Raw genomic sequence first — 12975 nt, 5'->3', positions numbered from 1 at the left:
ACGGGCTCTGCCCGATCACTAAAATGGCCACCCCTGTCAGAACCGCCACTAAAATGGCCGACCGCCAAAACTACAAGTCCCAGAAGCAAGGGGAACCCTCAGAAGGTGGAGCCGACCCACAGATAAAGGGTCAAGAAAAACCAGGAAGAGGGAGAGAGAGTGCTGGAAGGATCTATGAACAATAGAGAAAGAGACCATAGAGATTGGCTGGATTTACCGTGTATGAGCTGGATTGTTTTGGATTTACCTGTTGGCGTTTGGAACCTGGACCTACCGAGAACCCGATTCGTGTACCGAACTCTGCTATCCTTGACCTCGCCTAAGGCCTGGGTGGACCAGGACGGAGAAACAAACACACAGGTACTGTCATTCTTGGGTGATTTGGTGACAGTTTACCACTTAATTTGTGACAAACGCTCCTAACCTTGAAGAGGTTTGCCACACGTGGTGGAGAATGCGGGGATGGACTAACCATACCACTGGTTAGGTAGAAGAAAAATAAAAAAAAGTGTTCAGTTAGCACTCCAAAGGGGAGTCAGGTTTTTTTATGTGGCTTTGTTTGGTTAGGACAGTTTCTCAGGAAAATGAGTATGGATGGAGCCATACAGGCCCTGTTACAAGACTAGACTGGGAGTGACCGATACCGTGAGGGCACACCGCTTCCACCAGTGGTCCTACCGACCGGGACAACCCCCACAAACACAGATGTTCGACTTGATTCACCTGGCACGGAAATGGTTGCGACCAGAGACCCGGTCATCCGCCGAGATCGTCGAGGCCATCGTACTCAACCAGTTTCAGCGAGGTCTACCCCAAGAAGTGAGATGATGGGTTGGCCAGAACGAGGTACTTTCCGCCGACCATCTCGTGGGCCTGGTGGAACGGTATTGTACGGCAGGAACAGCTGAGCAGGCAAAGGAGGAAAGATTCCCGTTCCCCAGGCCTGGGCGAACCAGCGGACAGGGTAAGGCTGTCCCAACATATAGAGGGGGAAGAGAGCAGCGTGGGGCCATGAGGAAAGAATCAGAATCAGGCCGAGACGCTAAGGGAAAAAACGGAAACCGGGACTGGGTGTCGAGGGGGTTTCCCCCCCCCCCCCCAAACCCCTATTATCTGTTACAATTGTAATCAACCGGGACATATTGCAGCCTACTGCCCTATTAAAGAAGAGCCAATGCAATGTAACCTCTGTGAAAATGAAGATGATATACGGTATGCATATCCTGTTGTAACCACTGTACTTGAAAGATCAAGAAACAAACATATGTGCAGGGTGAAGGTTGAAGGGAAAGAGGTTGAAGCACTGCTGGATTCCGGCAGTATGCTAACCCTGGTCGTTGCAAGCCTAGTGCCGAATCATAAACTGGATACAAGACAGGATATCAGTGTTACATGCATTCATGGGGATACCCGTCTGTACCCCACGGCCTTAGTGAGCATACAAACAGAGGACGGTCTGCTGAATTATGACGTCGGCGTGGTCCCAAAGATGCCATATGATGTAATATTGGGTAGAGACTTTCCTAACTTTGTGAAGTTAGGCCACAAGAATGGCATATTTGAGAAGCCAACAACCCTGACCAAGCAGGAAGAATCATGGGGCCTTCAACCAAAGCCAAGAAAAGAGGTCTCCCAGGGGACAACATCACAGGTGCTAGTAGGGGAGGAGGAGGATGAAGTGGCAAACCTCGCTGATAACGAACAGCCCGGTACTAGTTGGGCTGGGGTCAATCTGAATCCAGAGGGCGACGATTTAGAACCAGCAGACCTGGCAGGGTCCTTGACTAATTTAGGGACAGCCCAAAACCAGGATCCAACCCTGCAGCAAGCCAGAGCAGATGTGCCGGTCGTAGATGGTACTCCCATAAATGTTGGGATGATGCCTAATAGTTTTCCCCACTTCATCATGAAAAAGGGTTTGGTGTACAGAGTCTTGAAAATAGGGGTTGATGTGGTGGAACAGTTGTTGGTTCCCACTCGGTACCGGAGGACAGTACTGGATCTAGCTCATGGGCACATTCTAGGTGGACACCTTGGTATCGATAAAACCCGAGACCGGATTGTAAGGAGGTTTTACTGGCCAGGAATTCAAGCTGAAGTGGCTCGGCATTGTGGAGAGTGCCCGGTGTGCCAGTTAACAGCTCCCCGACCAGCTGTTAGAAGCCCGTTAGTGCCACTCCCTATAATCGAAACGCCATTTGAGAGGATAGCGATGGATTTAGTGGGCCCACTACCCAAATCCGCCAGAGGGCACCAATACATTCTGGTCATTCTAGATTATGCCACTCGCTACCCAGAAGCCATTCCCCTTCGGACGATGGCTTCCAAAAATATTGCAAAGTAATTAGTGCTCTTGTTCACCAGGGTAGGGTTCCAAAGGAGATCCTTACCGACCAGGGGACCCCCTTTATGTCCCGCCTTATGGCGGACCTTTGTAAACTGTGGCAGGTGAAACAGTTGAGGACATCGGTTTACCATCCTCAGACGGACGGGCTGGTTGAGAGATTCAACCGAACCCTGAAGTCAATGCTCAGGAAGGTAATCGATAAGGATGGGAAAAACTGGGATTGCATGTTGCCGTATCTGATGTTTGCCATTAGAGAGGTTCCTCAAGCCTCGCTGGGGTTTTCTCCCTTTGAGCTGGTATATGGGAGGCATCCCCGGGGAATCTTAGACATCGCCCGGGAAACCTGGGAGCACCAATCCACCCCGTATACTAGTGTCATAGAGCACGTCACGGCAATGCAAGACAAGATAGCCACAGTCATGCCCATCGTCAGAGAGCACATGAGACAAGCACAGGAGCACCAGCGGCACACTTATAACCGGCAGGCTACCCTGAGGGAATTTCAACCGGGAGATAAGGTGGTAGTGCTGATCCCCACGGTAGAGTGTTATCTACTAGCCACATGGAAAGGACCATATGAAGTACTGGAGAGAATAGGAGAAGTCAATTATCGGATCCGACAGCCAGGTCGACGGCCCCAGGAACAGATTTATCACATAAACCTGTTAAAAGCATGGAGAGAGAGAGAAACACTAATGGTCACATACCCCACACACACTCAGGAGACAGCCAAAGTAAATATTTCACCCACTCTGTCCCCAGCACAAGTACAGGAAGTAAAGACCCTGATCCAGAAAAACAGAGATGTGTTTTCAGAGGTACCTGGCCGAACTGAGGTTACGGCTCATGATATCGTTTCCCTACCAGGGAGAAAAGTGAGCATGAGGCCATATCGGGTACCCGAGGCTCGACAGGCCGCAATTAGAGCAGAGACGGAGAAAATGTTGACAGCTGGAGTGATCGAAGAGTCACATAGTGAGTGGTCTAGCCCAATTGTGATGGTCTCCAAGCCCGATGGGTCTTTGCGGTTCTGTAATGACTTTCGGAAGGTAAATGAAATCTCCAAGTTTGATGCCTACCCGATGCCCCGAATAGATGAACTACTGGAGAAAATTGGTAATGCTCGGTACATTACGACCCTTGATCTGACAAAAGGGTACTGGCAAATTCCTCTGACCCCCAGGGCCAAAGAAAAGACAGCCTTTGCAACACCTGACGGTTTGTTTCAATACACCGTCATGCCATTCGGCTTACACGGGGCCCCAGCCACCTTTCAACGGCTCATGGACAAAGTCCTAAAACCACACAAAGCATACGCCGCAGCTTATTTAGATGACGTGGGGATCTACAGCCCAGATTGGGAATTCCACTTACCCTGGGTACAGGCAGTGTTAGACGCCCTTAGAAAGGCAGGGCTCACGGCAAACCCTGCCAAGTGTTATGTGGGGTTAGAGGAAACAGAGTATCTGGGGTACACTGTGGGAAGAGGGTTAATCAAACCCCAACGTAAGAAGGTGAAGGCAATTAGAGAATGGCCGAAACCAGTAAATAAGAAGCAGGTTCGAGCCTTCCTAGGGCTGACCGGTTACTACCGGAAGTTCATCCCAAGTTATGCCACAGTGGCCTCCCCACTTACCGACATGACTAGAGCCAGAGGGCCAAACATGGTCAAATGGGATGAAAGGGCCACCAAAGCATTTAGGACATTACAGGAGGCTCTCTGCTGTAATCCAGTGCTGGTGGTACCCGACTTTGAGAGAGAGTTTGTGGTTCAGTCGGACGCCTCAGAGGTCGGCTTGGGAGCAGTGCTATCCCAAGAGGTAGAAGGGGTGGAACACCCCATCCTATTTTTAAGCAGGAAGCTGGGACCACGGGAAACCAACTACTCAGTCGTTGAGAAAGAGGCGCTGGCAGTAAAGTGGGCTCTAGAAAGCCTGAAATACTACCTGCTGGGGCGCCACTTCATCCTCATCAGTGACCATGCCCCACTCACCTGGATGCATAGGGCTAAAGAGAAGAACGCTCGGGTGATGCGGTGGTTTTTGAGTCTCCAACTGTTTCATTTTGACTTGAAACACAGAGCAGGGAAGGAAACGGGAAACGGTTATCCCGCATGCACGCATATTTTGCTGCGGTAGCCCGACCTAGGTGGTCAGATCTAGGGGGAGAGATGTGTGGCAAATAAGGGGGTCGAGTGATAAATGGCTGATATGTGAGAGCAGAACTAATAAACGGGCTCTGCCCGATCACTAAAATGGCCACCCCTGTCAGAACTACAGATCACAAAATGGCCGACCGCCAAAACTACAAGTCCCAGAAGCAAGGGGAACCCTCAGAAGATGGAGCTGACCCACAGATAAAGGGTCAAGAAAAACCAGGAAGAGGGAGAGAGAGTGCTGGAAGGATCTATGAACAATAGAGAAAGAGACAATAGAGATTGGCTGGATTTACTGTGTATGAGCTGGATTGTTTTGGACTTACCTGTTGGCGTTTGGACCTGGACCTACCGAGAACCCGATTCGTGTACCGAACTCTGCTATCCTTGACCTCGCCTACGGCCTGGGTGGACCAGGACGGAGAAACAAACACACAGGTACTGTCATTCTTGGGTGATTTGGTGACAGTTTACCACTTAATTTGTGACAAACGCTCCTAACCTTGAAGAGGTTTGCCACAGGCAACAATGGCTGACAATTAAATCACATGCCATAGAATTATGCGGAAGCCCGCAAGGTGTGCTGCAGTATGACCCAACTTTTACAGTAAGAACCACTATAAAAAAAAAAAAATGTTCAAGTCTTGATTAAAAATAATGGTGATGTGCTCAAAGATGCCCTCTGGTGGTTTGAACGGGCATTAACGGCAAGCACTGAAGCACACCCTCCAAACCACGGCATACCGCACACTATACCGTGGTATGACACAACTTGTAATTGAGGAACCACTGTACCAGAAGCGGTGTGGGTAAAATCACTGGGGATGCCAAGCTAGTAAAAAAGCCATATTACAACCTGTTGTGATATTTGCGTTGTTTGTTCTATAAATATTTTTTTCATATGCCACCATGATATACAACAAGACCGGGACAACAAAAAAGACAAGTCACACAGTGGTGGAATAAATTAAACCTCATATACGTTTGTTTCATCACAACTGGAGAGCAATATCTGGCCGGTGAAGTCCACAAACCAAATATTGCGCATAACAAACCGTTATATAACCTGCAGCATGGTCAAGCAAGTTAATGTTCGACAGTTTACTAAACTACTACTGATTTAGAACCACTGAATTACCTACCGCAAGTCGGCACAAAGACAACAGGAGCACTGCTTTCCGCTATTCCAGCATAATTTCAATTTAGACATTTAAACATCAACTCAACAAATCTATATACAGTACCATTCAAAATAAAATATATGTTGATTTGTTTAACACTTTTTTGGTTACTACGTGATAACATGTGTTATATCATAGTTTTGATGTCTTCACTATTATTCTACAATGTAGAAAAGAGTAAAAATTAAGAAAAACCCTTGAATGAGTAGGTGTGTCTAAACTTTTGACTGGTACTGTATCCTTAGTTTAATACACTGAAAATAAACTTAAAGATACCAAAAACAATTAATATGTCTGGCCATGGGACTGATGTCTGTCTGCACACGTACTGTGTGCGTGCTTGCGTACAATTTTTTGTTTGTTTGGGGGGGGGAGGGGGACTTACCCAATTTGAAGACTAGTTGAACACCAATGCCATCCTCCTCTCTTTCATGTTGGCAAAACAGTCTATGGCTCTCATTCAGTAAGCTTTTAGTTTCTGATAGGTTAGCAAGCATTTTAGCTAGGTAGCCTAACTTCCTAACATGGGCAACAATGAACCAGCTGAGTTGGCTAGCTAGTTAACGGGAGCCTACTAGGCTACGTCTAGGCTACATATTGGGCTCCTGAGTGGCACAGTGGTCTAAGACACTGCATTGCAGAGCAAGAGGTATCACAGCAGTACCTGGTTCAAATCCAGGCTGCATCACATCTGGCTGTGATTGTGAGTCCCATAGGGCGGTGCACAATTGGCCCAGTGTTGTCTGTGTTTGGCCAGGGTAGGCTGTCATTGTAAATAAGAATTTGTTCTTAACTGACTTGCCTAGTAAAATAAAATATTGACCTTCAATTGTCTCAGGCCAGTGCACAATTTATGGTTAAATCAGAATTGCTGTCATAATCATTGACCTGTACAGAGAATTAAGTCCACATCTCCATCCATGGCTTAGAAAAAGGCTGATTTTAGCAAGCTAGCTACTGCAGGACATCAACACAAGCAGACCAGAATCAAACAATGATGACATTTTGCTTAGGATGTGATTTGATTGGTGTGAATCCAAATCCTCCCATGGAGGGCATTTTGCTGCTCCAGGAAAACCCACAGTTGAGCATATTTTTTTAAATCAAGGTGGTCTAATTGCTTGCTTGCTTGCTTACATTGATCAATCAAATGCAATGGCGGCAATATGTCATACTGAGAGAGAGGGTCGCTGTTCCCTCAATCGGATTTCTTCGGTTTGATTCAGCCACTTGCGAATGTACAGATAATTATGAAAACACAGAGAGATGAAAGACAAATTATTTTATAATTGTACATTTTTATTTTTCAAATATTTGGGGAAGCCTGGCTTCCTTTGGCATCCATGAATACACGCCACTGCACTGCACAGTCGTGGCCAAAAGTTTTGAGAATGACACAAATATTAATTTCAAAGTTTGCTGCTTCAGTGTCTTTAGATATTTTTGTCAGATGTTACTATGTAATACTGAAGTATAATTACAAGCATTTCATAAGTGTCAAAGGGTTTTATTGACAATTACATGAAGTTGATGCAAAGAGTCAATATTTGTAGTGTTGACCCTTCTTTTTCAAGACCTCTGCAATCTGCCCTGGCATGCTGTCAATTAATGTCTGGGCCACATCCTGATTGATGGCAGCCCATTCTTGCATAATCAATGCTTGGAGTTTGTCAGAATATGTGGGTTTTTGTTTGTCCACCCGCCTCTTGAGGATTGACCAAAAGTTCTCAATGGGATTAAGGTCTGGGGAGTTTCCTGACCATGGACCCAAAATATCAATGTTTTGTTCCCTGAGTCACTTAGTTATCACTTTTGCCTTATGGCAAGGTGCTCCATCATGCTGGAAAAGGCATTGTTCGTCACCAAACTGTTCCTGGATGGTTGGGAGAAGTTGCTCTAGGAGGATGTGTAGGTACCATTCTTTATTCATGGCTGTGTTCTTAGGCAAAATTGTGAGTGAGCCCACTCCCTTGGCTGAGAAGCAACCCCAAACATGAATGGTCTCAGGCATGACACAGGACTGATGGTAGCGCCCACCTTGTCTTCTCTGGACAAGCTTTTTTCCGGATGCCCCAAACAATCAGAAAGGGGATTCATCAGAGAAAATGAATTTACCCCAGTCCTCAGCAGTCCAATTCCTGTACCTTTTGCAGAACATCAGTCTGTCCCTGATGTTTTTCCTGTAGAGAAGTGGCTTCTTTGCTGCCCTTCTTGACACCAGGCCATCCTCCAAAAGTCTTCACCTCACTGTGCGTGCAGATGCACTCACACTTGCCTGCTGCCATTCCTGAGCAAGCTCTGTACTGATGGTGCCCTGATCCCGCAGCTGAATGAACTTTAGGAGACGGTCCTGGCGCTTGCTGGACTTTCTTGGGCGCCCTGAAGCCTTCATCACAACAATTGAACCGCTCTCCTTGAAGTTCTTGATGATCCGATAAATGGTTGATTTAGGTGTAATCTTACTGTCGGCAATATCCTTGCCTGTGAAGCCCTTTTTGTGCAATGCAATGATGACTGCACGTGTTATCTTGCAGGTAACCATGATTGACAGAGGAAGAACTATGATTCCAAGCACAACCCTCTTTTTGAAGCTTCCAGTCTGTTGTTCGAACTCAATCAGCATGACAGAGTGATCTCCAGCCCTGTCCTCATCAACACTCACACCTGTGTTAACGAGAGAATCACTGACATGATGTCAGCTGGTCCTTTTGTGGCAGGGCTGAAATGCAGTGGAAATGTTTTTGGGGGATTCAGTTCATTTGCATGGCAAAAAGGGACTTTGCAATTAATTGCAATTCATCTGATCACTCTTCATAACATTCTGGAGTATATGCAAATTGCCATCATACAAACTGAGGCAGCAGACTTTGTGAAAATTAATATTTGTGTCATTCTCAAAACGTTTGGCCACGACTGTACATCCCATATGTGGACTTACCTAGGAATTATATATATATATATACACCAATTTGATTCTCGAAGAATATCACTTTAAAATTTCTCATGAGCTTAGTTCAAATGTCTTACCCCATCAGAACCCCAAATATAAGCTTGTTTTACACCAATGTTTGTAAATGATGTAGGTGTAAACAAACACTGTACAGCCTCAAAACATGGTGAAAACTATAATGTTGATATCATGGCTGGTCAGTACTTGCATCAGCTTTTTACGAAAACAGATTTGTTATTGTTTCAATTAAGGGTTAACTTTGCAATCATTGGTTTTTGTTTGGCATACAAATTAAAGTGAACAATCTGAGTCTCAGCATCATTCTGAGGGGTATTCCAGAAACCAGAACTTGTGCAAACTCAGAATTTCCGACTCCAGAAAGAGAGCTTGAAAGAGCGCCTGATCAGAAACCATAGCAATATCTTCTCTGAAGCAAACCTGCTACCTACTAGTTTAGCCTAATCTTAACCTGTCCTGGTGAATAGATACTGGACTTCTTGTTCGTCCCTATGGCCTCTTCCTTCTTGGGAAATCCACTTGACATCGGAGTCTGCTTTGTTTGCCATGCTTTACAAAGGGAACAAATTATTGGACCTCGAACACATCCTTTAGATCAGTGGTTCCCACACTTTTTATCGTCCCGTACCCCTTCAAACATTCAACCTCCAGCTGCGTACCCCCTCTAGCACCAGGGTCAGTGCACTCTCAAATGTTGTGTTTTGCCATCATGAGTGCCATCATGAATGAGTGTGAGTTTGTCACAACCCGGCTCGTGGGAAGTGACTAAGAGCTCTTATAGGACCAGGGCACAAATAATAATATAATAATAAATCATTTTACTATTTTTTTTTTAACCATCTTACTTATAAAACCTTATTTGTTCATTGAAAATTGTGAATAACTCACCACAGGTTAATGAGAAGGGTGTGATTGAAAGGATGCACATAACTCTGCAATGTTGGGTTGTATTGGAGAGAGTCTGTCTTAAATAATTTTCCACACACAGTCTGTGCCTGTATTTAGTTTTCGTGCTAGTGAGGGCCGAGAATCCACTCTCACATAGACACGTGGTTGCAAAGGGCATCGGTGTCTTAAAGGCGATTTGCCAAAGCAAGATACTCTGAGCTCAACCCAATCCAGAAATCTGGCAGTGGCTTCTGATTAAATTCAATTTTCACAGAACCGCTTGTTGCAATTTCAATGGGGCTCTCTTGTTCAGATATCGGTAAGTGAACTGGAGGCAGGGCATGAAAGGGATAACAAATCTTGAGTTCAGTTGAACACAAAAAGTCATACAATGATGGAAAAACCTGTGTGTTGTCCTTGTTAATGCAGACAAAGAGCTCAAATTTCTTAATCATAGCTTCAATATTGTCCCGCACATTGAGTATAGTTGTGGAGAGTCCCTGTAATCCTAGATTCAGATCATTCAGGTGAGAAAACATCTCACAGATAGGCCAGTCATTTGAATAACTCGTCACCATGCAAGCTTGGGTGCTGCCATAGAGTTACATTAGAAGTGCCCACCCAAGAAGGCTCAAGGTCATTGGCCATAGATAAAATGATGTCAAATCACGTTATATCTACAGTAGCTTTGATTGGACTGGTCATGTCAACCTCATACTTTCAAAATCTTAGCTAACAAGCTGGCAGTCATCATCGTGAATCAAATCAAATCTCCTTGCAAATGTTTTTTAATCCTTTTCATATGAAGAGAAATAATGAAGAGAAATTTTAGATAAAACATATCAGTGCTCAGACAAAGCTCCGCTGATAGCCAGGTGTAGCAGTGGTAAGGTATTGGGACTGCTGTTGACAGCTTTATGTAGGGCCTAACAGTTTGTGTGCACTGTTTGTCACCGTTATAGTGTAATGAATGTGTTGTGTAATGGCTTTGCTGGCATGCATCTAAAAAATGTTTTTGTGGTTTGCCCCATCAAAATGTGCATGCTAAACCCGCCACTGCTAACGTCATTGTTGCTATAGATGGGACACATTCCCCATTCAAAGACCCGCTAGACCAAATGGAGACGACATGAATAGAACATGTTTTCACAGCATAAACGGGTAGCTATTGAATACTTAAATTCAATGATCTTCCTTACTTCTTTTGTCAGATGATCTGTGACTACCACTCGGTTACAACTAAACATAGAACAAACACATTGTTGCCCGTGTTGTCATGAAAAGCACTCTAGGAATTCAATAAATTATTATTCATCTGACAGAGGCTATGGAATGATCCTACCATTGCAATTGTGGCATAGGCTACTACAAATGACATATATTAGGCCATAGGCCATTAGGCCTTATCACTTAATATCACCAGCGTTGCAATAAGTGTTCTATAAAGTGAAAGCATTATTACTAAATCATCCATGTGTGTAAGCTAGGCCTATTATATATTGGAACCATGCCACTTCACTTGCACATTTACTCTGTGTGCAATTTTTTTGCCAGTCTCCCCCTCTGGTTTTTGTGGCGAGGGCTGTATTACTTCTTTTGTTAAATATGTGCACATATTCGTTGTATGTTGTTACAATTGTTTGTTGTTCTGGACTTATGAAATATTAGGCTCTGTCTTTTGACTCCGTATCTATTGACCTTTTTGAATGTTGCGCGCACACCCCAGTTGTCAGATCAACCCATTTGCGCTTCGCTTAGCCTAATAACTTAAATGAGAAGCAGCTGTTCTGGAACCCAAAAAATCCTGGAGTCCCTCATCTGGTTAAGACAAGCCGGATATGTTTAGGAAATCCTGAATTTGTTAAACAATCTTTCCGGAATAACCCCTCTGTTATCTTGGAATTGCCAATATGGCAGACCCTAGCTGTGACCCCACTCTCTCAGGGTGAGTTGGAATATTCATAAAACACATTTCCTATTCACACATGCATATCAATACACATGTGTACATGTGTGAAATAGGACAAATATAGGCATCCACCAAATTATTGTTTATTATTATTGTCAGGTAAGTGGTAATATATCATCTCGGCCACCTAGAACCTTTAAATTTCACAATTTCAACAATTTGGTTCAGGGGGGAGAAGAAGTATGAGATACAAAACTAGCGGAAGTGCCAGAACCACTATAGTAACTCCACCCCCCTCTTTCCACATGTCTATGAGCCAAATGTCCTCTCCCCTTCCAAAACTCAAAACATGCTAGGTGCAGGTGAATTCTGATTTGTCCTAATATCCAGTGACACAAAATCAGCACACAGGAACAATAGTTCCTCGTTATTCGTCACATCCCACAGTCTGGTGACAGATATAACGATACCAATTATGTTACGTAAGTCTGTCCACGAGAGGTAAGGTGTAATAATATGAGTATCTGTTCAATGAGGAGTCTGAGAGTAACCTTTTGTTAATTCATCCAAACAATCATTTCATTGAATGGTATTGTCTATAAATTAGTCTCTTGTGATAATGAAAAGGCCTTGGTCAGGAGGGGGTGCACCTACACCTGGCATCTTTTGAATTTCGTAAGGGGAGGTCTTCATTTGGCCCAGAGACTTGGCCCGAGAGTGTCTCGGAGGAGAGGGTGTGGACTTGTCTGCTATCCCGCCAGCTCGCCGCAGGCCAATGCTCACGCAAGATTTGGTGTTGGGTTGGCGAGATTAAACATTAGTGGTTGTTCATGGAGTTACTGGATGAGTGTGGCTTCTGTTACTACCATACTGTGTAGCATTATTGTTGATTTGCATTTTCATTTATACTTCCTGTTTCGTCATGAGTCATTGTGTTCTTTTGGGTTCTGTGTGTGTGCGTGTGCGTTTGTGTCTCAGGGAGTCCAGCGCACCAGGCTGGCTTACAGCAGATGGACACTGTGCTGCAGCTCAATGGCCAACCAGTGGAGCAATGGAAGTGTGTCGACCTTGCTCACGCATTCAGGTAGCCTACAGTCCTACACTGTCCAATCTCCCTTTGGGTTTCACCTGTCCTGAACATACAGTACATTAGGGCTGACCCGATTTAGTCGACTAGTCGATTGTTTGGTCGAGCAGTCACAATATATATTTTATTGTGTGTGTGTGTGTATATATATATATCATTAAAAAATATATATTTTATGGTGTACAAGACATCTGTCTGATTCACGCCTGTCTCGGTACTAATCAACTGCGGAGGCCACAGGGATGGCACAATCCATTACTGTAAAACTTGTATACTGAAATTGTATATGGTTATATTAATTAAAACCAATGGTGCAACATTGATAAATCAAATATTATTTTATAGCAAATGCACTTTCTCCCACATTGGATACGGTCGTTGTCTGCGGTTCTGAAACCTATTCTTTAGTGCGCCGTAGAATTTGCACTTTTCCCTTTGTT

The 12975-nt window shown here is 44.6% G+C and overlaps 1 protein-coding gene across 3 annotated transcripts in view; it reads left to right on the top strand.

Annotated features, from left to right (window-relative positions):
* The window catches only part of LOC139411232 (regulator of G protein signaling 3b), a 91877-nt gene that overhangs the window by 24213 nt on the left and 54689 nt on the right, over nucleotides 1-12975 (top strand). For 2 of the 3 annotated variants that reach the window (XM_071157246.1, XM_071157245.1), the window contains one exon: nucleotides 12427-12532. In XM_071157246.1, coding sequence (XP_071013347.1) covers nucleotides 12427-12532 — 106 coding nt within the window. Of the gene's footprint in view, nucleotides 1-4711; nucleotides 4941-12426; nucleotides 12533-12975 lie in introns of those variants that run through there. The other variant, XM_071157247.1, reaches the window with a different exon arrangement.

The sequence above is a fragment of the Oncorhynchus clarkii genome, chromosome 6 (assembly GCF_045791955.1).
Source record: "Oncorhynchus clarkii lewisi isolate Uvic-CL-2024 chromosome 6, UVic_Ocla_1.0, whole genome shotgun sequence".
Taxonomy (NCBI): Eukaryota; Metazoa; Chordata; class Actinopteri; order Salmoniformes; family Salmonidae; genus Oncorhynchus; species Oncorhynchus clarkii.
The sequence above is the reverse complement of the archived record's forward strand: the minus strand, read 5'-3'. Positions and strand labels throughout refer to the sequence as shown.